This window comes from Rhinichthys klamathensis, unplaced genomic scaffold, assembly GCF_029890125.1.
Source record: "Rhinichthys klamathensis goyatoka isolate OS25496 unplaced genomic scaffold, OSU_Roscu_1.1 h1tg000084l_1, whole genome shotgun sequence".
Classification (NCBI taxonomy): Eukaryota; Metazoa; Chordata; class Actinopteri; order Cypriniformes; family Leuciscidae; genus Rhinichthys; species Rhinichthys klamathensis.
This window is the reverse complement of record NW_026606625.1, coordinates 50164-77500: the sequence shown is the minus strand read 5'-3', so window position 1 is coordinate 77500 and position 27337 is coordinate 50164. Positions and strand designations below refer to the sequence as shown.

At 37.6% G+C, this 27337-nt stretch overlaps 1 protein-coding gene across 7 annotated transcripts in view; it reads left to right on the top strand.

The window, feature by feature from the left end:
* LOC130085656 (eukaryotic translation initiation factor 4 gamma 1-like) overlaps window positions 1-27337 on the top strand; it is a 94940-nt gene extending 67603 nt beyond the window's left edge. For all 7 annotated transcript variants that reach the window (XM_056251548.1, XM_056251546.1, XM_056251547.1 and 4 more), the window contains 12 exons: window positions 432-543; window positions 3104-3212; window positions 13574-13830; window positions 16050-16171; window positions 16265-16437; window positions 18073-18198; window positions 18834-18915; window positions 20253-20351; window positions 20459-20596; window positions 23464-23545; window positions 24068-24208; window positions 25857-27337. In XM_056251548.1, coding sequence (XP_056107523.1) covers window positions 432-543; window positions 3104-3212; window positions 13574-13830; window positions 16050-16171; window positions 16265-16437; window positions 18073-18198; window positions 18834-18915; window positions 20253-20351; window positions 20459-20596; window positions 23464-23545; window positions 24068-24208; window positions 25857-26038 — 1623 coding nt within the window. In that variant the 3' untranslated portion in view covers window positions 26039-27337. The remainder of the gene's footprint in view (window positions 1-431; window positions 544-3103; window positions 3213-13573; window positions 13831-16049; window positions 16172-16264; window positions 16438-18072; window positions 18199-18833; window positions 18916-20252; window positions 20352-20458; window positions 20597-23463; window positions 23546-24067; window positions 24209-25856) is intronic.

Here is a 27337-nt window from a genome sequence, read left to right as displayed (position 1 = left end):
ATAATTGGTGAGTGAGGTAATCAAATAATTTATTTCAACTTCTAGATTGTAAATGTTTAAACTACAACTTTAAATAATTTATATAATATTAAAAACATTAACTCAAAGGTATTGTTTAAAATATTTATTTAAATACACATTTGCATGTTCATGGTTCTCTGATGGTCACATGACATGTAGGTAAACAAATAAAATATATTTTTTATATATTTTAATATATTTTAGATTTTAATCTCATATTTGTATCTTAAGTGTTGTATTTTTTTTATTTTTTTTATAAAAGAAATTAAGTATTTTAAATATTAGAACTTTACATGTTTGTGATTTTTAATTATTAGCTTTTCATCAACTCACGAAGCCCTTGCAGTTCCCTCACGAACACTCAATATGAGCATTGAACAGTAATGTGTGTGTGTGTGTGTGTGTTGTAGCCGGGCGCTCTGGACTTCAATAATCAGCTTCTGGCCCCCGGAGGTAAAGGCACGTGGGGTAGTTGGGGCAAAGGCAGCAGCGGAGGCACTGGAGCCAAGCCCAGCGAAGGCGGTCAGTGTGTTGCAATGCACAGGACTTTATTACACACACGTTTCCAGTCGGGCTGCACAATTAATCGCAATAAAACTGCACACGATTTTTTTTAAAGGCTGTTATTATTTTTTGTGCAGTTTGTCAGAGCAGAGGCTGATCGGTAGTAAATGCTCCATCTGAACACCAGAGGGCGTGTCACACAAACACACACACCACACCACATATTTCTCTGAACACCAGAGGGCGTCTCACACACACACCACATATCCATCTGAACACCAGAGGGCGTCACACACACACACACACACACACACACCACATATCCATCTGAACACCAGAGGGTGTTTTCACACACACACACACACACACACACACACACACACACATCCATCTGAACACCAGAGGGCGTCTGACACACACGCACACCGCATATCTCTCTGAACACCAGAGGGCGTTTGACACACACACACACCACATATCCATCTGAGCACCAGAGGGTGTTTTCTCACACTCACACACACCACATATCCATCTGAACACCAGAGGGCGTCTCACACACACACACACACACACACCACATATCCATCTGAACACCAGAGGGCGTCTCACACACACACACCACATATCCATCTGAACACCAGAGGGCGTCTCACACACACACACCACATATCTCTCTGAACACCAGAGGGCGTCTGACACACACCACATATCTCTCTGAACACCAGAGGGCGTTTTCTCACACTCACACACACCACATATCTCTCTGAACACCAGAGGGCGTTTTCTCACACTCACACACACCACATATCCATCTGAACACCAGAGGGCGTCTGACACACACACATCACATATCCATCTGAACACCAGAGGGCGTTTTCTCACACTCACACACACCACATATCCATCTGAACACCAGAGGGCGTCTGACACACACACACACACACCACATATCCATCTGAACACCAGAGGGCGTTTTCTCACACTCACACACACCACATATCCATCTGAACACCAGAGGGCGTCTGACACACACACACACACACACACACACCACATATCCATCTGAACACCAGAGGGCGTCTGACACACACACACACACCACATATCCATCTGAACACCAGAGGGCGTCTGACACACACACACACACCACATATCCATCTGAACACCAGAGGGCGTCTGACACACACACACACACCACATATCCATCTGAACACCAGAGGGCGTTTTCTCACACTCACACACACCACATATCCATCTGAACACCAGAGGGCGTCTGACACACACACACCACATATCCATCTGAACACCAGAGGGCGTCTGACACACACACACACACACACCACATATCCATCTGAACACCAGAGGGCGTTTTCTCACACTCACACACACCACATATCCATCTGAACACCAGAGGGCGTCTGACACACACACACACACACACACACACCACATATCCATCTGAACACCAGAGGGCGTCTGACACACACACACACACCACATATCCATCTGAACACCAGAGGGCGTCTGACACACACACACACACCACATATCCATCTGAACACCAGAGGGCGTCTGACACACACACACACACCACATATCCATCTGAACACCAGAGGGCGTCTGACACACACACACACACCACATATCCATCTGAACACCAGAGGGCGTCTGACACACACACACACACCACATATCCATCTGAACACCAGAGGGCGTCTGACACACACACACCACATATCCATCTGAACACCAGAGGGCGTCTGACACACACACACCACATATCCATCTGAACACCAGAGGGAGTCTCTCACACACACACCACATATCTCTCTGAACACCAGAGGGCGTCTCACACACACACACCACATATCTCTCTGAACACCAGAGGGCGTCTCTCACACACACACCACATATCTCTCTGAACACCAGAGGGATACACACACACACCACATATCTCTCTGCACACCAGAGGGCGTCTCACACACACACACCACATATCTCTCTGAACACCAGAGAGCGTTTGACACACACACACCACATATCTCTCTGAACACCAGAGGGCGTTTTCTCACACACACACACGTCAAATATGACCCGCCGCAGAAGTACGATAACACACATCATTCCAGGAAACCCCATCGCTGTTTCTGAATAATCAGAGTGAAACGCTTTGATTAAACATAACTAATAAACACACGACTGCCTTATTCAGTGTGAGAAGCGCATCATCTCACAGAAGGATGAGCTCAGCTGTGCTTATGAAGTGAGTTTGGAGTAAAAGCATGTTATTAAATGTCTTTCGTTGGACAAGAGCTTCATAAATGCTTCTCATGTTTGGAAAGATGTTTGCCGCGTACGTGTTGCTTTTTCAAACGCACGTTATAAGTGACTCAAACTCGCAGTGCTTTCAGACGGAGCCGCGTTTACAGAGCCGTGCTTCACTGACAAGCTGCACATAAAATACAATCACAGCCTTTGCGTTAACCCGACTCGATTTAAGTGCGATTACATGTAAATTGCGGTTAATCGTGCAGCGCTAGTTTCCAGCCGTAATGTAACTGTCATCTGTCGTCTACAGCTCAGGACTCTGGTCGCCCCAGCACTTTGAATCGCTTCTCTGCTCTTCAGCAGCCGTCCTCCTCTTCCTCATCCGGCGGCGGGGACTCGGACAGGAGGGTTCCTCACAGGTCAGCTTATCATCATGTCATGCAGTGCACGAGGTGTTGCTCACACACCATATCGAAATATTGGTGTTTATACGAATTTAACAACATACTCTTGTAATATAACACCAAATACTCATTTTTATTTGTAGTGTTTTTACTAGATGTAGCATTTTTTTATTTTACTATATTCTTGTTGGATATAAGATTTCAACTGGAATTATTGCTTATGCTTGTTTTATGCATATTGCTCATTTTAATATCTTTGAGAAAGATTTTAATATTAGCAAATCAGATAGAGCTTTAGGGTTTTTCAACTGTTCAAAAAATCACGTTTTAGAAACCCTTTTCCACTATTTTATAGTTAAGAAATGGGTTCAAAACTCATTTTTTTACTTAGAGTAACAAGGTCATTGTTATTGTGACTATATCTCACAAATTTTAATTTTGTATCCTGAAATGTTTATTTTTTTGAAAGAAATTAATACTGTTTATTCATCAAGGACTCATTAAATTGATCGAAAGTGACAGTAAAGAGATTTGAGATGCAACTAACGACTTATATTTCCAATTAAATGCTCCACAATAATATGAAGCAGCACAACTGTTTTAAACTGATAATAATCAGAAAGGGGTTACACTTTATTGTAAGGTGTCCTTTCAGTGGTGGACTAAGTAAAAGCACTGATACCCTATTAAAATATTACTTAAATAGTACTCATTTTCAATTTCTCTACGGTGAAAGTACTTGATTTGTATTATTTAGCCAGCACTAGTCAGACTCAGTCAGAACTAATAAGAGAGATTACTGCAAACTATCTATAACTATATACTATGTATTGATTAGAAAATTAGCTAACTTTTTTTTTTTTTTTTTTTTATACCATACACCACACACTAAAAACAATAAACTTATAGTATACTAAAATAACTTACCTATAGTACAAGTGTGCAAACAAGTGAAATAATATACTATATAATAATTTAAAAAATGAGGAAAAGCAAAATGTGTGTAAATATGTGGCTATAATGGCTTAGTATAGTATAAAATAGTATAAAAATACTGTCAATGCGATTTATGAACCAATGTACTAAAACGGAAACGTTTTTCGCATACAGACGATAACGTTGTCAAAACGATCCCCGTTCACACAGAAAACATCTGAAACCGCTGTAGTCCTCCAGGCCAGTAGTTGGCGATGTCACTTTGGCGCCTATAGACAGAATTTGTATTTTTGATTATAATAATGGTGTCGTTTTCAAAAACTTCCCCTTTGAAACCAGTGTTCAAAAGGTTGTGTTTTCAGGCCCCAAAACGCAGTTGGTGTGTAAATGAACGGCCAAAACACACAAAGTTTTCTGTGTGTGTCATGTAAATGCCCCTCAGACGCCCTACATGTTTTTTATGGAATATAGTGGAGTAAAAAATATGATATTATGCTTTGGAATGTAGTGAAGTAAAAGTTTCCTGAAATATCAATATTCTGATATAGTACAGATGCTTGAAAAATGTACTTTGTCACTCTCCACCACTGGTCATTAATACTTGTTAATTATACATGTGATATTAATTAACAGCATGTACTTGATGTAGGGTTTGGTTTAGCATGTAATTATGCATGATTTACTGTTATTACTATAGCATGTACATGTAACGTGTCACAGACACTGTTAAATAGTGTTACCGAGAAATGTTTCTTGAGCAGCAAATCATCATATTATACTGATTTCTGAAGGATCATGTGACACTGAAGACTGGAGTGATGAGTAATGAAAAGTCACCTTTATTTATATAGCGCTTTTTACAATACAGATTGTTTCAAAGCAGGTTTACAGTGATAACAATGATTGCGAACTAAAAGAAAACAGTGTCATTGTCCAAGTCAGTTCAGTGTTGATTCAGTTCCATTGGAAACATCATCAATTATTAAATTAGTTCATTTCATCAGTTGTGTCGGGAAGAAAAATAGGGATAGCTCACAGCTGAAGTTATGGCAGAGGCCCGACAGACTCACGGAGACAACTCGCACTTTATTCCCAAACCGAACTCATATAACTGTCTGTCACACGTTCTACCGTCCACATCGTTACTTAATAAACAAAAGAAGATAACAGAAGTAGCATCAAACAGAGATTACCCGCACACATGTGGTGTTCGAGGCGCGTATACAATATAACACGGCAGACAGTTCAACACGGAGCGCAGCTCTTAAAGGGGCCACGCCTTATTTCCACTCGTTACAGTCTGAAATAAAACAAGATGAGAACTGAAATATTCCAGCACTTTCTGTGATGTATACGCTTGCTTATCATAGGAAGTCATAAGAAAGGACTCTTTACATTAAGGTAGGAGCCTAGTGAGAACAGGGTGTTGGGGAATTTTCTCTTTTTCATCAAACCGCAGTTTTTGCATGTTCCCACAATTTCATCTAATAAAATTGCATAAATATCCCGCATATTCCTTCGCATTTTTTAAAGGTGACCTATAATTCAAAATTGAATTTACCTTGGTATAGTCAAATAACAAGAGTTCAGTGCAAGACGACTCGACGCCTGTGAAAAGACGACTCGACGCCGGCGATATGTTATGCCCTAAATTAATACATGATGATTAACTAACTATATTCTTTTATGTACATTTCTGAAATGCACTTTCTGTAAAGCTGCTTTGAAACAATATGTATTGTGAAAAGCGCTATACAAATAAATTTGAATTGAATTGAATTGAACTGAATGGACATGACATAGAGTGAATCTCAAACTGGACTGTTTTCGCGTTCTCATTTAATTCACGTTTATGAAAAACACCCCTGAAAAACGGTCGGTTCTTCACACAATACCGACTGTGACGCAATAGTCGGGATCATTAATATGTACGCCTCCAAATATTTGCATAATGCCAGCCCTCAATGCCAGGCGGAACTGCGCAGCCGAAGCATGGCAGTTGCTCAGTGTGGATGTACACATGAAAACAAAAGTATTTTTTAGTTCCTTCATCTGAGCCTCTGAAGAAACAATGGGTTAATTTTATTTTCTCTGGAAATTTCCAAACATTTCACCGACTGTTTCCTCAACTTGGGCCAATACAGAGCTGGCCTCGGATCGAGCTACCAAGCAACACTTTCTGATGTGTAATTGTTCAAGTTCAGACAGGTAATCTTTCTCTCAAAATCGTTCAATACTGTTTATGCATCAGTAAGTCAAGCCAGTGACTAAAATATCAGCTTCACATCGTTTCTTTTAGTAGGATGAAAATAATCGTATTTAAATTGTGAACAAATTATATACAGAAAGCGATCAAAGAACAATCTTTCCACACAGCGCGAGTTTATCTGGACACTTGCCAAACTCGTTATGAAATCAATGACGCACGTTACTGCACAACGAAGCTCTTACTGTATTTACATCATCGTGTTTGCATTGGTGAAAGCAGAGAGAGTGCAGAAACTGCTTTGCAATGATAAGATCTTCAGTCTCGCGATCAACACACTGTCATCTGCTCAATGCTCATCACGGCAACATTTTATGTGATGGGAATAGATCTAAATACTTTAAAAACATCTCACGATTCGTTAATCTCGATAGCTGTTATAGTAAAAACGTATAATAGCAGTAGTAAAAGTATTCGGGAGAGAGTTTCACATGTAATGCGTACTAGCTATTTCATATGCAAGCATGTCAGCCAATCACAGCAGTGGCCGCGGTTACACTGAATCCCACAGCCAATCACAGCAGTGGCCGCGGTTACACTGAATCCCACAGCAGACACGCCCCTTCAAACAGAGTGTTCAAATCAGAGGCTAAAAGCAGGCTAGGAAAAATGCCATTTATTTCTAAATTATGATTATTTTTATCTAAAAAACATACTAACATTATAAGGGTAATCCAGGAAACATTATAAAATAATTAAAAAAAAAACATTCTAGGGCACCTTTAAGAAAACGGGCCGCGTAATCAAGGGTCTTTGCCCGCAACAATCACAAAAAAACTCTGCGTTTTTCTGGAAGGACTGAAGGGAGGAGAAAGTCAGGGGACTAGTTCTCTGGCCAACAAATGAACACTGTGTGATTTTGATTCAGGCTGTATCACAATCAGGTTTTTCCTGGGTCAAGGGTCAGTCACTCTTTTTTGCAGTCAAAAAAAGCTGTGATTTTACCACTGAATTTAGATATAATCCTTCTTTGCTAGACCTGATAATTATTTTGATATATAACCATATCGATATTAAAGTAGCATTAAAATGTTTATTTTAACTAACCCTAATTTTCTACCATATCCACCTTATTCCTGACGAGCTTACTGCGTTTTGAATTATGGGCGGCACTTCCGGTTTGGGGAACTTCCATTCAAAAAGGCTGAAACGAATCATTTCCAATCATAAGGTTGCCCTACAAATAAAGCTGATCCGTCAATTTCCCTTCATGGTTTATTTTCAGACATCATGAGAATAACGTTATACTTGGTATTTTAACATGATGTTATATCAAGAATACGGCAAGAGCTCTTTTCAGTCGCTGTATCTTTTCCTCATGATGATTTTCTTTTTTTTTCTTTGCAATCCGCTGTAAAAGTATGAAAAAGGACAACATATACGGCACATCTGTGGTCTGTTCTCCCGAATTTAATTCACGATATTCCATTAATAATCCACTGAATCTCTCGTTATTCTCCTCAAATCCTCACGTCTCTTTCCAGGTTTGTTCTCACAGATAAATACAATTTATAATCTGTCAAAATGAGGCGTAGGAATAAGGTGGATAGCCCATAGATATCCATAATAAAGGCTAGATGTCTTACGGCGGAGTCTCTATCGTCATCACCGGCGGCCATCTTGTCACAGGCAAGCTTTCTGGCGGGCTCTGATGTAAGATGAGCGATCAGCACGAACACAAATACTCTCATCTCGCTGAAATCTTGACGGATTTACAAACGGTTTGGTTTCTCACAAACGTTATTAACGTGGCTATAATTCTCGATGATTATTTATTTATACACTTATTGTTCATAAGTGTGCAGTGTCATAACTACATCTCTGACGTTTATAACAAACCAAACCGTTTGAAAATCGGTAGAAAATTGAGCAAGTTATGGTTATTTAAAAAGTACACGCACCATTAAAACACAATGTTAGGAGTGAGCGAGCTGCCTGTGACAAGATGGCCGCCAGGTGCGGACGTCCACCTCCATTGGCCTGCAGTGCGGACGAGACATCTAGCCTTTATTATGGATATCTATGGGATAGCCAACAACTGAATGAAATTAGCAGCTCGCTAACAACAACTTGCGCCTTTTTCTGATTTTATCTCACTCCAGTCTAAAATAAATGATTGATTTTTCTACACATTGTAATATAGGCTAAATAACCTGAAAATACTGTAGATATTTAAGGCTAAATGTTGCTAACAACTCTTTCTGAGTGGGGTATGCGCACTTACGTTTTCATTTCAAAGGCGTCTGAGTAAATTATTTGTTGGTAACGCTTCACTATAAGGTTTGATTAGTTAATGTATTAGGCTAGCTAACATGAACTAACAGTGAGCAATACATTTACTGTATTTATTAATCTTTGTTAATCTGAGTTAATAAAAATACAGCTGTTCATTGTTTGTTCGTTACTTCACAGTGCTTTAACTAATGTTAACAAATACAACTTTTGATTTTAATAATGTATTAGTAAATGGTGAAATTAACATTAGCAAAGCTTAATAAATGCTGTAGAAGTGTAGTTGTTTATTAGTTCATGTTAACTAATGTTATCTAATCGAATCTTATTGTAAAATGTTACCGATTTGTTATACCCCGATTTAGACGTCTCGTGAGTTCAGTGTTGGACAGATCAGTTGTTTTAACCATTCATTAAAATGAATCGGTTCAAATGAGTCATTAGGTCGCGAATCGGACACGTCATTGGGGACATGCGCCCTGTCAATCACAATAACTGATCAAATAAGGCTTTAGCGGGACGAAATTTCACTTTGGCGACCGCCCAAAAAATTTAATGCAGGAAAAACCCTGCACAAGTCAGAATCAGATTATGGATATGTAGCATTCAAATATTTCATCCAGTTCCTTTTGCTTGAAGATCGGATTCATCACGGCGAGGCTGGTCATAGGTCTTTGCTAAGGATCTGTGGCGATGGCTGTCGCATCGACGAGGTCTTCAGGGGATTGTCTAGTTGACAGGGATGCGTTGTGGTCGTGTCTAGATGCAGGTCCACCATCTGATCTGGATACGGACCGAATACAGCTGTCTACGGTAACCTCGGGATAAACAGAGAGACTAATATTAGCGTAGATGTCATTCTTCTTACGAGGCAACAAGTACATCGGGTGTTATAGGAAGTGTTCCCGGTTCCGGTTGACCTAATTTTTGCGGATGTGAATTATAGAAATGTGATGTTATATGTGTATGCTAGGCCAAAGAGATGTGTTTTTAGTTTAGATTTGAACTGACAGAGTGTGTCTGCTTCCCGGACAATGGTAGGAAGATTATTCCAGAGTTTTGGTGCTAAATAGGAAAAGGATCTCCCGCCTGCTGTCGATTTAGATATTCTAGGTATTATCAACTGGCCAGAATTTTGAGATCGCAATAGACGTGAAGGACTATAATGCGTTAAGAGCTCGCTCAAGTACTGGGGAGCTAAACCATTTAGTGCTTTGTATGTAATTAGCAAGATTTTAAAATATATGTGATGTTTAATAGAGAGCCAATGCAGTGTTGACAGAACCGGGCTAATATGGTCATACTGCTTTTGTCATTGAGATGTCGTAATTTAGATATATTTTTAAAATGCGTTTTCACAGATGTTAGAAACATGACTTTCAAATAATAGATTGCCATCAAAGAGCACACACACACCCAGGTTCCTAACCGACGACGAAGACTTGACAGTGCATCCATCAAGTGTTAGACAGTATTCTAGGTTATTAGAGATTTTTGGTCCAATAATTAAAACCTGTTTTTTCAGAATTAAGTAGGAAATTACTCATTTTTATATCAACTATGCACACCGTTAATTTTATGAATTGGTATGTTTCGTCAGGGTGCGAATAAATATAGAGCTGTGTATCATCAGTGTAACAGTGAAAACTAACGGCATGCTTCCTAATGATATCTCTTAAAGGGTTAGTTCACCCAAAAATGAAAATGATGTCATTAATGACTCTCCCTCATGTCGTCCCAAGCCCGTAAGACCTCCGTTCATCTTCGGGACACAGTTTAAGATATTTTAGATTTAGTCCGAGAGCTTTCTGTCCCTCCCTTGAAAATGTATGTCCGGTATACTGTCCTTGTCCAGAAAGGAAATAAAGACATCATCAAAGTAGTCCATGTGACATCAGTGGGTTAGTTAGAGTGTGTTGAAGCATCGAAAATACATTTTGGTCCAAAAATATCTAAAACTAGGACTTTATTCAGCATTGTATTGTCTTCCGGTCTGTCATTAATGACTCACCTGGCATGAGGGTGAGTCATTAATGACATCATTTTCATTTTTGGGTGAACGAACCCTTTAAGGGTAGCATGTACGGTGTGTGTGTGTGTGTGTGTGTGTGTGTGTGTGTGTGTGTGTGTGTGTGTGTGTGTGAGGGTAATATGTACAGAGTGAACAGCAACGGTCCTAGCACTGAGCCTTGTGGGACTCCATACTGAACTTGTGATCGGTATGACATCTCTTCGTTTACTACTGCTAATTGAGACCAGTCAGATAAGTACGATTTAAATAATGCCAATGCGATTCCACTAATTCCAATATAATTTGAGTATATTCAAAAGAACGTTGTGGTCGATAGTATCAAATGCAGCACTAAGATCGAGTAACACTAATAGAGAGATACAACCACGATCGGATGATAAGAGCAAATCATTTGTAATTCTAATGACTCTCCTGACTGGAAATCCTCACAAATTTAATTTCTTTCTAAAAGGAACATAGTTGTGAAGATACCGCCTTTTCTAGTATTTTTGACAGAAAAGGAAGATTTGAGATTGGTCTGTAATTAACTTGTTCTCTAGGATGAAGTTGTGTTTTTTTAATTAGGGGAGGTTTAATACTAGCCTGCTTTATAAGTTTTCAGTGTGTATCCTAATGATAAAGATGAATTAATGATGTTAAGAAGAGGATCTATGACCTCTGGAAGCATCTCTTTCTCTAGTTTAGTCGGTATAGGGTCTAACATACATGCTGTTGATTGACATATTAGCAAGTTTAAGCTATTCTTCCTCTCCTATAGCAACAAATGAATGGAATTGATCCTCACGGGGTCTATAGCATGACATCTGATGCAATACTGTAGTGGACGGTTGCATGGTTATATTTTTCTCTCTAATAGTATAAATCTTCCAAGTAAAGAAATTCATAAAGTCTGTGCTGTTTGGAAACATCTGAAGTTGAAGCTTTATTTCTTGTTAATTTAGCCACTGTATTAAATAAATCTCTAGTGCTGTTTTTGTTCTCTTCTAAGATAGTGAATAATTAAGCAGATCTAGCAGTGTTTAAGGCCTTTCTGTATGCAATAGCACTTTCCTTCCACGGAATGCGAAATACCTCTAGTTTTGTTTTCTTCCAGCTGCTCGTCTGCTCATTTTTTCGGGCTGCTCTCTTGAGGGCCCGTGTGTGCTCATTATACCACAGTGTCTGACTATTTTCCTTAATATTCTTTGAGCCCAAGGGAGCAACCGTGTCTAAAGTGCTGGAAAAGAGAGTCAATAGTTGCTTTTGCAAAATCGAGTTCTTCTAAGCTATCTGGTATTCTGGGGAGATGAAACTGATCAGGAATATTATTAAAGGGGGGTTCAGGATTTTGGACATCGGGCCTCATTTCCAAGTTAGCCTTAGTGTTATTTATCAGTGGATAAAAATTTCATCCAGTCGTTCCAGTTGCATAGTTCGCCGGTGCTAGGCTAGCGCGAGTCAACGGTAACTGCTAGCCTGCCATTAAAAACAGTTTTACCCACTCCACAGTACACCAAAAGCAAATAAACTATAACGCCAGACTATCGATGTAAATGTCTGTTGAGAGAATAATGTTAGAAATCAAACTACCCTTTCATCGCATTGCAATAGTTATACTTTGTTCCCTGTATTTATTAGCACAGTCTACAGCAGCGGCGGAGTGATATGTAGTAACCTAGGCAACCGAGAGAGGTAGTGAGAGAGAGAGGTAGAGAGAGAGAGAGCTAGAGAGAGGTAGTGAGAGAGAGAGGTAGAGAGGTAGTGAGAGAGAGAGAGGTAGAGAGAGGTAGTGAGAGAGAGAGAGAGCTAGAGAGAGGTAGAGAGAGGTAGTGAGAGAGAGAGAGGTAGTGAGAGAGAGAGAGGTAGAGAGAGAGAGAGGTAGTGAGAGAGAGGTAGAGAGAGGTAGTGAGAGAGAGAGAGGTAGAGAAGAGGTAGTGAGAGAGGTAGTGAGAGAGAGAGAGGTAGAGAGAGGTAGTGAGAGAGAGGTAGAGAAGAGGTAGTGAGAGAGAGAGGTAGAGAAGAGGTAGAGAGAGAGAGGTAGCGAGAGAGAGGTAGAGAAGAGGTAGAGAGAGAGAGGTAGTGAGAGAGAGAGGTAGAGAGAGAGAGGTAGCGAGAGAAAGAGGTAGAGAGAGAGAGAGGTAGTGAGAGAGAGAGGTAGTGAGAGAGAGAGAGAGAGAGAGAGAGAGAGAGAGAGAGAGAGAGAGAGAGAGGTAGCGAGAGAGAGAGGTAGCGAGAGAGAGAGGTAGAGAAGAGGTAGAGAGAGAGAGAGGTAGTGAGAGAGAGAGGTAGTGAGAGAGAGAGGTAGTACAGGTAGTTCCGACTGTAGTGCGCTTCGGTTCTGTGTTTACTTTTCGGCGCAGCACTACTAACCGGAGCCAAGTAAAATCCCGCCGCTGCTGAGAAACTAGTTCCTGTAAATGTATTGCGATCATTGAGATGCAAGGGTAGTTTGATTTCTAACATTATTCTCTCAACAGACATTTAGATCGATAGTCTGGCGTTATAGTTTATTTGCTTTTGGTGAACTGTGGAGTGGGTAAAACTGTTTTTAATGGCAGGCTAGCAGTTACCGTTGACTCGCGCTAGCCTAGTACCGGCGAACTATGCAACTGGAACGACCGGATGACTTGGAAATGAGGCCCGATGTCCAAAATCCTGAACCCCCCCCTAAATAAAGCGATCTTTAGGGGTGGAAGTGATAGTTCTACTATATTTGTAACAGGGAGTTGGTTTTGCAGCCTTAGCTAAATGGAGTTATACACGAGACTAGATAATGATCTGAGATATAATACTGAAAATATTACTTTAAACACTTTACAGCAGCAGCTCCCTCTTTGGCTTTCATATGAGGCTCATGTTTATAACAGTAATCTTGGGGGAAGGATCTTAATTATATACTTCCACTTATGAGTTTATCCCTTTATGTCTCAGGAATAGTTCCAGTCGGGAACGCAGTGATCGCTTCGACCGGCGTGATGAGCGCATGGACCGGGGCGGCGACCGCTATGACCGGCGTGATGACCGCGGATCAGACCGGCTGGACCGGAATCGCCCCGCCGTTGGCAAGCGGAGTTTCAGCCGCGAGAAAGAGAGGAGTCGAGAACGAGAACAGCGCCCCGCTGAAATGGTGCGCCGCGTCTCCAGCATGACGGACGAGCGCGAGAGAGAGCGCGGCAGCCGCGAGAATGGTATGATGAACTGGACAACTTGTCATTTTCATTTGATTGTGTAGTTTGGTTTCTGTTTTAGCTTACATTGAGGTCATTTTATGGATTATTTAATAGTGTCTTTTTAGAAGAACTAGGTAAAAAATATTGAATATTGATTTTTAGGGGTGTAACGATACCCTCATGTCACGATTTGATACATATCACGATACTGAACTCGCGATACGATATTTTTGCGATACTCCAAGACATGATAAAAGGTCAACAAAAATTTGGTATTACATTGTGGTTGTAAATAAATAGGCTTGGAATGAATACAAATATTCATGATTATTCAACAGAATTATTTTATCCTTGCACTCTTTCACTGACTAGATATATTTAAAATAATATAGGCCACTTTTTACTGGTAACATAAAACATTCCCCCATTGCATTATTCAACATTATATGAAGAGTTTGGTTCCAAAACGCAATAAATCCATTTAGATTAATTTGAGTAAAAATGTGTTTTCTTTACCAAGAAAGTGGAAAGATGAAAACCACTATTTTCTGTTTCAAACTTTCACATAGCATTTGTAGGTCATAATAACAAAAAACAAAAAAAATCCAGGTTTTGATTTTCAAAGATTTATTATAAAAACGGATTATTTTTCCCCCCCAAAATGCAATAAATCCATTAAAAAAAAAAAAAATTAAAATACAATTAATCCATTGAATCAATATAAAAGTTTTTTTTTTTCATATTGAAACTGTTGAAAATACACAACAACGTAAGTTTATTAGTTTAATATTTTTTTAAGAACTGTAAAGAAGATTGAAAACATTTGTCCTCCTCCCGAGTGCCTCATCTTCTTAATCTCCTCACGTAAATGATTCGATTTCGATGCCTTACGTTTCTCACCCACCGCAGAAACAACCACAGGTTCATCAATGCCGTCAAAATTACTAATTTTTTTGTTTGTTTGTTGATCGAAAAGTACAAAATAGATAAGAAAAACTAGGAAGCCGGGTGTATTTAAGGCGCTGCCGTTACTGTTTACATTGCGTGGAATGGTGCGTTGTGATTGGTTGAGAGCGGATATATCGCAGAGAAGGGAGACTGGCGTTTTTCGCGGTTTGGAAAGAAAGGGAGAAAACATGACAGAATAACACGGCGGATATCGCATTTTACATTGACTTTTCAATACCAACCAGATACAATACTGATTTTTGCAGTAACTATTTTTTTTTTAAATGCCGTTTATCGCGTTTTGGAACCAAACTCTTCATATATAGTAGTTTAATGTCGTACTGACACTAAAACTCTGTAAGCTTGTTTTTCACACACAGTAGTTTTCACTTTGGGTGAACTATACACGATACATATTGTTGCATTTTTGTATTGCGATATATTGTGACACCCCTATTGATTTTTCCTACTAGTCATGATGAACCAAATAGATTTGAGAGCTTGTGAATCTTATCAAGATGTCAGTAGCAATATCCAGCCCTAAATTTGAATTATTATAATTACAATATTAATATTATTATTTGCTGGTAATACTTCAAAATAAGCTCCCATTTGTTAAAATCGGTTTATGGATTAACTAACAATGAGCAATACATTTGTTTTCAATCTTTTGTCATGCTAGTTAATAAAAATACACCCGTTTATTTTTAGTTCATGTTTATTAAGTAATATTAACAGATACAACTTTTGATTTAATGATGTATTAGTAAATATTGAAATTAAGTAAATAAAAAAATCATTGTTAGTTAATTAGCAATTGGAACCTTATTGCAAAATGTTAACTATTAATATATTACTATTAATATTGTAATATTATTATTATTATTACTAGTGATGCAATGAAATTTCTGCATATTCTATTAAATTATTTTAACGTGTCTTAATTATTTAAAATGTTTGAATAAATCTGTCATTTTATCACAGCCACCAGTTATAAATGTTTACATTTCAACATCAAATTGGAGTAGGACCATAATAATGATATTTAGAAGTTGATTGAAATATTAAAATGTTTATATATATATATCTTTTGGTTTTAGTCTAAATGCAAACTTTAATTTGCACAATTACAGTATTATTATTTTCTATTATTGCAATAATATTGACTTTGGAGTTACTTGTTCCTGTAAAGTTAAACAATTACTTTAAATGCAGATGCAACAAAACACAAACTGATATGGAAGCTCTTTTTTTTTTAATAGGATTTGTTGTATGTTTATTTTTTACAGTAAAGAGAGAAACTGTTCCCACTCCTCCACCGGTTTCCTCCAAACCGGCCCTGACAGAGGAGGAACTGGAGAAGAAATCGACCGCCATCATAGAGGAGTACCTGCACATCAATGACCTGACGGTACACACACTTACACACCTCGTGCCACCAGTGTGTGTTGCGTTGCCTTGGCTGTTAATAGCTCACGGTGTTGTTCTTCCTCCTGTCCTGAAGGAGGCGCTGCAGTGTGTCATTGAGCTGGACTGTGCGTCTCTGCTGTCTGTGTTCGTGCGGACAGGAATCGAGTCGACGCTGGAGCGCAGCGCCCTCGCTAGAGAGCACTTGGGCTTACTGTTTCACCAGCTGGTCAAAACACAAACACTATCTACACAACAATACTACAAAGGGTGAGACTATCTTTATAGCCAAGTGAATTTAAGCCAGAACACATTCAATCTTTTCTGTTAACTTAATAACTAATGATCTTTGCTATGGAAGTGAATCAATCAAAAACTAACTTTAGCTGGACAATAACTTTATTCTAGAGCTGCTGTAAAGCCTAAACAATGTGTTACTGTAATCTCCTGTTATTCAAATTCGAATTCAAATTTATTTATAAAGCACTGAATAAAACAACACAGTTATCACTGTAAAGCTGCTTTAATACAATCTATATTGTTAAAAGCGCTGTATAAATGAAGGTGACTTGACCTGATAATATAAAGGATTAATAATAGAATAGAATTTCTGCATATTCTATTAGAATTTACAGAAAATGTATTCGCATTTATAACAGAATATGCTGAAAAAAATAATATAATCCTAATTTCTTCTTTGTAAAGTACGGAAGCGTATTGCATTCACTTGAAGAAAAAAATCTACTGTTTTTCTGAATTAACTCTTTAATTATCTCAGAATTACGAGATGATTTTTCATGAAAATAAAGTTTTTGCTCTGTTTTTCTGAATTAACGAGTTAATTATCTCAGAATTATGAGATACATTTTTAAATGGAAAAAAGTTTTTGCTCTGTTTTTCTGAATTAACGAGTTAATTATCTCAGAATTACGAGATGATTTTTCATGAAAATAAAGTTTTTGCTCTGTTTTTCTGAATTAACGAGTTAATTATCTCAGAATTACGAGATCATTTTTAAATGGAAAAAAGTTTTTGCTCTGTTTTTCTGAATTAACGAGTTAATTATCTCAGAATTACGAGATGATTTTTCATGAAAATAAAGTTTTTGCTCTGTTTTTCTGAATTAACGAGTTAATTATCTCAGAATTATGAGATACATTTTTCTTGGAAAATTTTTTTTTTTGCTGTTTTTCTGAATTAATGACTTAATTATCTCAAAATTATGAGTAACTCATTAATTCATAAAAACAAAGTCATTAATTCAGAAAAAACAGAGCAAAAACTTTTTTCCATTTAAAAATGATCTCGTAATTCTGAGATAATTAACTCGTTAATTCAGAAAAACAGAGCAAAAACTTTTTTTCCATTTAAAAATGATCTTGTATTTCTGAGATAATTAACTCGTTAATTCAGAAAAACAGAGCAAAAACTTTTTTCCATTTAAAAATGATCTCGTAATTCTGAGATAATTAACTCGTTAATTCAGAAAAACAGAGCAAAAACTTTTTTTCCATTTAAAAATGATCTTGTATTTCTGAGATAATTAACTCGTTAATTCAGAAAAACAGAGCAAAAACTTTTTTCCATTTAAAAATGATCTCGTAATTCTGAGATAATTAACTCGTTAATTCAGAAAAACAGAGCAAAAACTTTTTTTCCCATAAAAAATTATCTCGTAATTCTGAGATAATTAACTCGTTAATTCAGAAAAACAGAACAAAAACTTTTTTTCCCATGGAAAATCATCTCGTAATTCTGAGATAATTAACTCGCTAATTCAGAAAAACAGTAGATTTTTTTTCCTCAAGTGAATGCAATACGCTTCCGTAGTAAAGCACTTTGAATTACCATTGTGTATGAAATGTGCTATATAAATAAACTTGCCTTGCCCAATAATCGTGTCAGGCTGTTGGAGGTGTTGGAGGTTGCGGAGGATATGGCGATTGATATTCCTCATATCTGGCTATATCTGGCTGAATTAATCTGCCCTATACTTCATGAGGGAGGAATACCCATGGGGCCGCTCTTCAGGTGAGCCTGCAAACCACTTTACACTGATGCCAAGAATATCCCTGCTGGTGAAGCCTACAAAAATCAAATAAATGAATCAAATTGACAATAAGATTTTAAAGGTGCAGTGTGTAATATTTAGGAGGATCTGTTGACAGAAATGCAATATCATACACATAACTGTGTTTTCAGTGGTGTATAACGAGCTTACTTAATGAAGCGTTATGTTTTAATCAGCTGAGAATGAGCATTTCTCTCTACACACACACACACCGTGGGTCTCCTTACATCCACATGTTTCTACGGTGGCCCTGAGCGGACACACGCGTTTCGTCACGGTGTTGTTCTTCGTGCAGAGAAGCTGTAGCTAAAGCCAGCCAATAAAACACTGACACAATGATGAACAATCACAATAATATTCAATAATCAAGTAAACCTTATTTCTTACTTTGTCTTTGTAAAGAAAGCTCATTGCTTAACTCTCTGCTGTCTCAGACGACGACATCACTTCCTGTCGGCCACCGTAACTTCTGTTGGGTGCGATTCACAACCTCACCGCTAGATGCCGCTATAATCACACACTGCAGCTTTAATCTTTTGGAGCTTGGAATGGCGAATGGTCCTGTTGACCTCTGACCCCTGTGCTGTATTTGTAGGGAGGTGTCGAAACCACTGGTGCCTCTTGGGAAAGCTGGAGATTTTCTGGTGGAAATACTCAACCTGCTCTGTAAAGGAATGGTAGGATGTTTGTGTAAATTGATTAGTTAACGTCCTAACGCTTTGGCTGCGAGATTCATTGAAGAAAAAACGAGTGATATTGCTTAGTAAAGGTTGCGATCGATTTAAATGAGAATCTCCTTTAAACAAAAGAGAAGCTTCCCTTTAGTTTTCCACCAAAATTAAAATAGCTTGATTGTTAAACGTTTAAAAATGAAATTAAGACAAATAAATATTTGTTTTGTCACTTTTACAGTTGTACTATAAAATACGATTATTTAAATACTTAAATACTTTATTTTATTTTAAAGTGGAATATTACATTTTCAATATTTAATATTTTTTTGACTAATTTTGTTTAAGAATAATCATAATAAAAATAATAAATATTGTTTTGAAACAATATTTATTTGAAAACTAATTAAAACCGACGTTAATATTAGTTTAGTAATTTTATAGTTGTAAAATATTTAGGGCTGTCAAATGATTAATCGTGATTAATCACATCCAAAATAAAAGTTTTTTTTACATAATATATGTGGGTGCACTGTGTATAATTACTTTATATATATAAATACACACACATGCTTGTATATATTTAAGAAATATTTCCATGTATATACTGTATATAGATTTATATATAATTTATATTATATATAAATATTTTATATATAAATATTTTTTTCTTAAATATACATGCATGTGTGTGTATTAATATATATACAAAATAATTATACACAGTGCACCCACATATATTATGTAAAAAAAACTTTTATTTTGGATATGATTAATCGTGATTAATCATTTGACAGCCCTGAAAATATTATTATTTTAAATACTCATTTTATTTTAAAGTTAAATATTACATTAGCAGTATTTCTTGTTTTGTTTACTATTTATGTTTAGTAATAATTATAATAAAATATATAATTTTTATATTTTATTCATAAATGTATTTTTATATTATTAGTAGTATGGTTATTTTATAGTCATACTAATATACAATCACACACATTTTGGCCCAAATTGGCCACATTTTTTAATTGCTTTTTAAATTTCAATCACAATTTTGTCTGAAAAATCACTTCTTTTTATTTTTATTTTATCATGCAGTCCTACCTGAAACTTGCACATCTTCTAAATTTCTTACTTATTCACTACAAAAACTTGACTTTGACTTAAATACCTGCTGTACACTATAAAGTGCATTATGGGTACAAAAGAGTGTCATAGTCAGGGAATACAATTCGAATTACATGGTTGACACTCAATGGATAGTGCGCTATATAGGGAATAGGAAGTGATTTCAGCAGCGCTTGTGTCCTGAAAGTGTCGTTCGGAACTGTTTCCTGTTTTAGAGTCATAAGAAAGTGGGAGCGATGTGGAGGGATGCGGGACTCGGCTGGAAAGACCTCCTGCCTGAAGACGAGGACGTCAATAAGTTTGTCACCGAAAAGGTGAATTAATTGACCGCAACTGTAGCGATCTGGAATTATAGTTACTCTTCTTAAACATAAACTATATGTTTATTAATCCCCTATATAATCTGTGTGTGTGTGTGTAGGGAGTGGAGTTCACTCTAGGTGAGGAGTGTGACCAGAAGAGTAGTAAATCATCTCTGAGTCCAGAAGACATCATCAGAGAACTGGAGCGACTCCTGCAGGAGAAAGCAGACAACCAGAGGATCTTTGACTGGCTGGAGGTGTGTGTGTGTGTGTGTGTAAGAGAATCCAGAACATCCTTTAGAACACAGACAGTGCTAGTGAATCTGCCTCTGTGAAAATAACATTCAGTCTTCCTAACGCTAAAAGGGCGACCGTTACACTTTATTTCAATAGTCCACTTTCTACTAACAATAAGTAACTTAGCAGCTACATGTCAACTAACTCTCATTAGAGTAGCAATAGACTGTTAGGTTATGGTTAGGTGTTGGGGTTCGGGTTAGAGTAAGTTGACTTGTAGTTGCCAAGTTACTTATAGTCAGTATAATCTCTGTGGGGAAGCATCAAAATAAAGCGATATTAGAAATCAGAAATTAAGCAGACAGTCTACTAATACTCTGACAGTTTATTGACATGTAGCTGCAAAGTTACTTATAGTTAGTAGAATGTCTAAAGTGGACTATCGAAATAAAGTTCTTCCGAGAAACGTTTGCGTTCTTCCGAAAAAACGTTTGCGTTCTTCCGAGAAACTTTTGCGTTTTTCCGAGAAACTTTTGCGCTCTTCCGAGAAACTTTTACGCTCTTCCGAGAAACTTTTGCACTCTTCCGAGAAACTTTTGCGCTCTTCCGAGAAACTTTGGCGCTCTTCCGAGAAACTTTTGCGTTCTTCCGAGAAACTTTTGCGCTCTTCCGAGAAACTTTTGCACTCTTCCGAGAAACTTTTGCGCTCTTCCGAGAAACTTTTGCGTTCTTCTGAGAAACTTTTGCGCTCTTTCAAGAAACTTTTGCGCTCTTCCGAGAAACTTTTGCGCTCTTTCAAAAAACTTTTGCGCTCTTCCGAGAAACTTTTGCGTTCTTCCGAGAAACTTTTCTGCTCTTCCGAGAAACTTTTGCGCTCTTTCAAGAAACTTTTCTGCTCTTCCGAGAAACTTTTGCGCTCTTCCGAGAAACTTTTGCTTTCTTACGAGAAACTTTTTGTGTTCTTCCGAGAAACTTTTGCGTTCTTCCGAGAAACTTTTCTGCTCTTCCAAGAAACTTTTCTGCTCTTCCGAGAAACTTTTCTGCTCTTCCGATAAACTTTTCTGCTCTTCCAAGAAACTTTTGCGCTCTTCCGAGAAACTTTTCTGCTCTTCCGAGAAACTTTTCTGCTCTTCCAAGAAACTTTTCTGCTCTTCCGAGAAACTTTTCTGCTCTTCCGAGAAACTTTTCTGCTCTTCCAAGAAACTTTTGCGCTCTTCCGAGAAACTTTTGCGCTCTTCCGAGAAACGTTTGCGCTCATCCGAGAAACTTTTACGCTCTTCCGAGAAACGTTTGCGCTCTTCCGAGAAACTTTTACGCTCTTCCGAGAAACGTTTGCGCTCTTCCGAGAAACTTTTGCGCTCTTCCGAGAAACTTTTACGCTCTTCCGAGAAACGTTTGCGCTCTTCCGAGAAACTTTTACGCTCTTCCGAGAAACTTTTGCATTCTTCCGAGAAACTTTTGCGCTCTTTCAAGAAACTTTTCTGCTCTTCCGAGAAACTTTTGCGCTCTTCAGAGAAATTTTTGCGCTCTTCCGAGAAACTTTTGCTTTCTTACGAGAAACTTTTTGTGTTCTTCCGAGAAACTTTTGCATTCTTCCGAGAAACTTTTCTGCTCTTCCGAGAAACTTTTCTGCTCTTCCGAGAAACTTTTGCGTTCTTCCGAGAAACTTTTCTGCTCTTCCAAGAAACTTTTCTGCTCTTCCGAGAAACTTTTCTACTCTTCCAAGAAACTTTTGCATTCTTCCGAGAAACTTTTCTGCTCTTCCAAGAAACTTTTGCGCTCTTCCGAGAAACTTTTACGCTCTTCCGAGAAACTTTTACGCTCTTCCGAGAAACTTTTGCATTCTTCCGAGAAACTTTTATGCTCTTCCAAGAAACGTTTGCGCTCTTCCGAGAAACTTTTACACTCTTCCGAGAAACGTTTGCGCTCTTCCGAGAAACTTTTACGCTCTTCCGAGAAACTTTTGCGCTCTTCCGAGAAACTTCTGCTCTTCCGAGAAACTTTTACGCTCTTCCGAGAAACTTTTACGCTCTTCCGAGAAACTTTTATGCTCTTCCAAGAAACGTTTGCGCTCTTCCGAGAAACTTTTACACTCTTCCGAGAAACGTTTGCGCTCTTCCGAGAAACTTTTACTCTCTTCCGAGAAACTTTTGCGCTCTTCCGAGAAACTTCTGCTCTTCCAAGAAACTTTTGCACTCTTCCGAGAAACTTTTACGCTCTTCCGAGAAACTTTTACGCTCTTCCGAGAAACTTTTATGCTCTTCCAAGAAACGTTTGCGCTCTTCCGAGAAACTTTTACGCTCTTCCGAGAAACGTTTGTGCTCTTCCGAGAAACTTTTACTCTCTTCCGAGAAACTTTTGTGCTCTTCCGGGAAACTTCTGCTCTTCCAAGAAACTTTTGCGCTCTTCCGAGAAACTTTTACGCTCTTCCGAGAAAAGTTTGCGCTCTTCCGAGAAACTTTTACGCTCTTCCGAGAAAAGTTTGCGCTCTTCCGAGAAACTTTTATGCTCTTCCGAGAAACGTTTGTGCTCTTCCGAGAAACTTTTACTCTCTTCCGAGAAACTTTTGCGCTCTTCCGAGAAACTTCTGCTCTTCCAAGAAACTTTTGCGCTCTTCCGAGAAACTTTTACGCTCTTCCAAGAAACGTTTGCGCTCTTCCGAGAAACTTTTGCGCTCTTCCGAGAAACTTTTGCGAGCAAACAATTTGCAAGCAAATACAAAAGCATTGAAATTTAATTTTTCCCATCTCCATGTACCTTTAGAAGCAGTATTTTACAGCTGCAAATATGATGGCACAACTCAGTTAGAGATGAATTATAGCTATTCTGTTCAGCTTTTGCAGCTGTGTTTGTCACTCGATGACCTTTGACCTGTCCCTCTGTGCAGGCCAATCTGGACGAGCAGCAAACAGCATCTAACATGTTCGTCCGAGCGATGATGACCGCAGTCTGCCAGTCTGCCATCATCTGTAAGTCACTTTTTTCCCTCTCCTTTCAAAATAACACTCAAAACATGTTTAATTCACATATTGTGAAGCTGAATATTCAATGGGAAATAATGTTGATTTTATACATCAGGATTTAATTATGTACAATAAGCCAAGTTTCCACTATCTCAGTCAACTCACCTTTATTTATAAAGCGCTTTGAATACAGATTGTTTTAAAGCAACTTTACTGAGATAACAGGAAAATAATGCAACAAAGTTTGTTTCTAGAAGAAAATGGTGTCACAGTCCAGCTTAAGTAAGTTCAGTGATAGTTCATTTTTGTTGTAAAAAAGATATTAATTTAGTTAATTTTTATATATATATATATATATATATATATATATAAAATGCAGGCAGATCAATAATATTATCTCCAAAATTTGCTTATGATTGTCGCTTTTCGCCAACTATTTTTCTTTATAGTAATATCACTGATGAATCATATCACTGATGAATCATGTGACGTTGGGTTTAATTTTGTTTTCATCCTGTCATTGTCAAGGTGAGAATCCATATAAAGTTAACGCTAAAGAAATTACCCAGAGGGCCAAGCTGCTGCAGCGCTACATTAAAGATGAGCAGAAAGAGCTGCAGGCGCTGTACGCCTTACAGGGTCTGATGGTACAAATGGAGCAGCCGCCAAGTAAGTGTGTCAAAAGTGTGTTCCTATGTCAGTTAGTGGTGGAACGGATCACAAAATCACGATTCGGGTCATTTACCGTTTTTGAGCCACGGATCGGATAATTTTTCGGATCAGCAAAAAAAAAAAAAAAATGTGTATATATATTGGGTTTGCTTTTCATTTATTACTTAAAGCTCACTTGAAGTTCTTTGATACTACATAAATTACTAGCCTAACTGATAAAGTTCACACATTATTAAAAACAAGTGAACAGTCAGTAATAAAATAAGAACAAATACACAAAGTACAAGCAGAGATGAAAACTAAGTTACAAAGTCAAACAGTATTCAGGTACAGAAAGTAATAATTAAGCCTAAATGTAAAATAACACTATTTTTTCACTAGTTTTATCTTTCTTAAAGCTTTATTGTGTTGTTTTATTAACATTAATGACACAGACAACAGCAGGAATATTAGGCTGCTGTCACTTTAACACCGAATGCACGGGCCGAAAAAACTGGCAAACATCCAGATTTTTCTCAACTTTTGACATAACACTAATGACATAACTGAGAGAATACTTGCCGAGACGTGTATTTAGACATAATTATGTGCGTATGTGTCCGTTCAAGAGCAAGAAAACACGAAAGAGGAATCAATTCGGTGTTCGAGCTCTCTCTCTCTATCTATCTCTCTCTCTCTCTCTATTTCATGTTTTCTGTGAATGTTGTAAATTATCTCCACTTTTTAATGTTTTGGATAGAATTTTGAGCAGTTTAGGAATATTTTTTTCAAAAACAGTGTTTATTTTTGGTTGTAAGTATTCTCGCGATAAGTGGGAAATCTGTACTTTTTCTAATTTTTTGGTTGGTCAAGCAAAATTAGCCATTTGGAAAGCTTATAGAATTGAAATGAAAGGACAAAAAGTTAATATGGTTAATCTATTCAAGGCCTTGGTTGAATCCAGGGTAAGATTAGAATATGAATTTAATAAAATGCGTTGTAATCTCCTAATGTTTGAGAAGAAATGGTGTGTAAACAAAAGTTTAATTTTTCTCTTTTTCTTTTAAGATCTCTTTTTTAAATGGTAATGTTTTGATAAAAACGTATGTTTTTTAGATGTAAAAAAAAAAAATTAATGATGGAATAAATTGCTTTAAAAAGTCAAAAGTCTCTCTCTCTATCTCTCTCTCTATATATATATATATATATATCTAAATTCAAATTCAAAAATTGCTTTATTGGCATGACTGTAAATAATACAATAGTGCCAAAGCTTGGAATGCATAGAATAATAATAAAAACATCAAAATAATAGAATAATAACATAACTTCAATTTAAATAAACAGTGTAACAAATTAGAACATTTGAGATACACACACTCACACTGTGGTGGACAGTAGGGAAACACACACACACACACACGTCTCTTCTCTCTCTCTCTCTCTCTCTCTCTCTCTCTCTCTCTCTCTCTCTCTCTCTCTATATATATATATATATATATATATATATATAATCTATCTATCTATCTCTCTCTCTCTCTACGTATGTGCGCGACATTAAAAACATTTTAAAATGTTTGCACGTTCCAGCCCTGATGCCATAAAGCAGTCATATATCCAGCGCTCTCCTGGTTTATCAGTAACACCGGCCTCTTTCTCTCTGCAGATCTGCTGCGGATGTTCTTCGACGTGTTGTATGACGAGGACGTCATAAAAGAGGAGGGATTTTACAGGTGGGAGTCGAGCAAAGATCCCGCCGAACAACAAGGAAAGGGCGTCGCCCTCAAATCCGTCACCGCCTTCTTTACCTGGCTGCGTGAAGCCGAGGACGAATCAGACAACAGCTAGGTCTTTGGCCACACCCACTACAGAGATGGATTGATGGAAAAAAACACAAAATAGATTTGAGGAAGAAAAAAAAAAAAAAAACATTTGGGAGATTTTCAACATTTTTTGTTTTGTTTTTTTGTCTTTTCGTTTGCGCAAGAAAAATGCCGTTGAACTGAAACGAAATAAAGCGATAAAGAAAAGTATTAGAGGATGACAAGCCTTATCTGCTCGCTGCAGTTTTAGCCGTTAGAATTGCTACTTTCCCGTTTCTCGCTCCTGCTGCCATGGAGACGGACGTTGATGACATCACTTCATTGAATCGTTTGTTTATGATGTCACTTCCTGGTGACAGAAAGCTGCTCAGAGTTCTATTTTCCGTTTTGAATCCCTTTATATTTGTGATCTAGTTTCGCGTGGACCGGCTGATCGTGTGCGTGTTGCCGTAACGGAGGAGGATTGGGTTTTTTCCCTCAATTTGGGATTTTGTTTAGTTCTAGTGGAGTGATTTGAGCTCTTTTTCTATGTTTTTTATGACAGAAAATCTAATTAAAAATGCAAATGGCATCACCTGTTTCAGAGCTGCGGTTTTCAGTTGTTTCTTTGCAGCTCTGGGCGATGAAACATTAAACTTTGACCTTCTTGCTGCTGCTGCTGTTGGCCATCGAGACGCTTCTGCCGGCCTGACCTGACGTACGGTTCCCTTACACACTTAATGGAGAAATCATTCAAACTTAAAAACAAAAAAAATGATAATAATAATTTGAGGAAGGCAGAGACTTGAGGGTGACGAGGAGCTCGTGTGGATGTGCTCTTCTTCGCACCTGTAGTGGACTTTACAAAATAAATCACTATTACGACTTGAAAATATATATAGAAATAAACTCTTTAAAGTGTTTAAGAGGAGAAAACTAAAAAAAAAAAAAAAGAGAGAGAGAATGAGTACGAAAACTACATGCCTTTCAGCTCCTTGGAGTGGAGATGCATTTCAGGAGCGCCTTGTAAATACATGTTTTCTTTTTGGTTTTGATGGTTTTTTGTTTGTTTTTCAATAATAAAAATGCTAACTTTAATGCCATGTATTAATTTTTGGCTTTTGTTTTCATGTATTTAATTTTTTTTCTTCTTTGCGGTTTAACCACCCGGCTTGTACAATTATCCTCCTCTAGTTATTGATTTATAGTTTAATGAAATTATGTAAATATTTCTTTTTCTTTTTTTGCTTTTTTTTTGCTTTAAGTATTTAATTGAGAGAAATTAATGCCTCTTTTCACATTTGAAACTGGAAAAGATAATAAAGAACATTGCAATGGAAAAAAA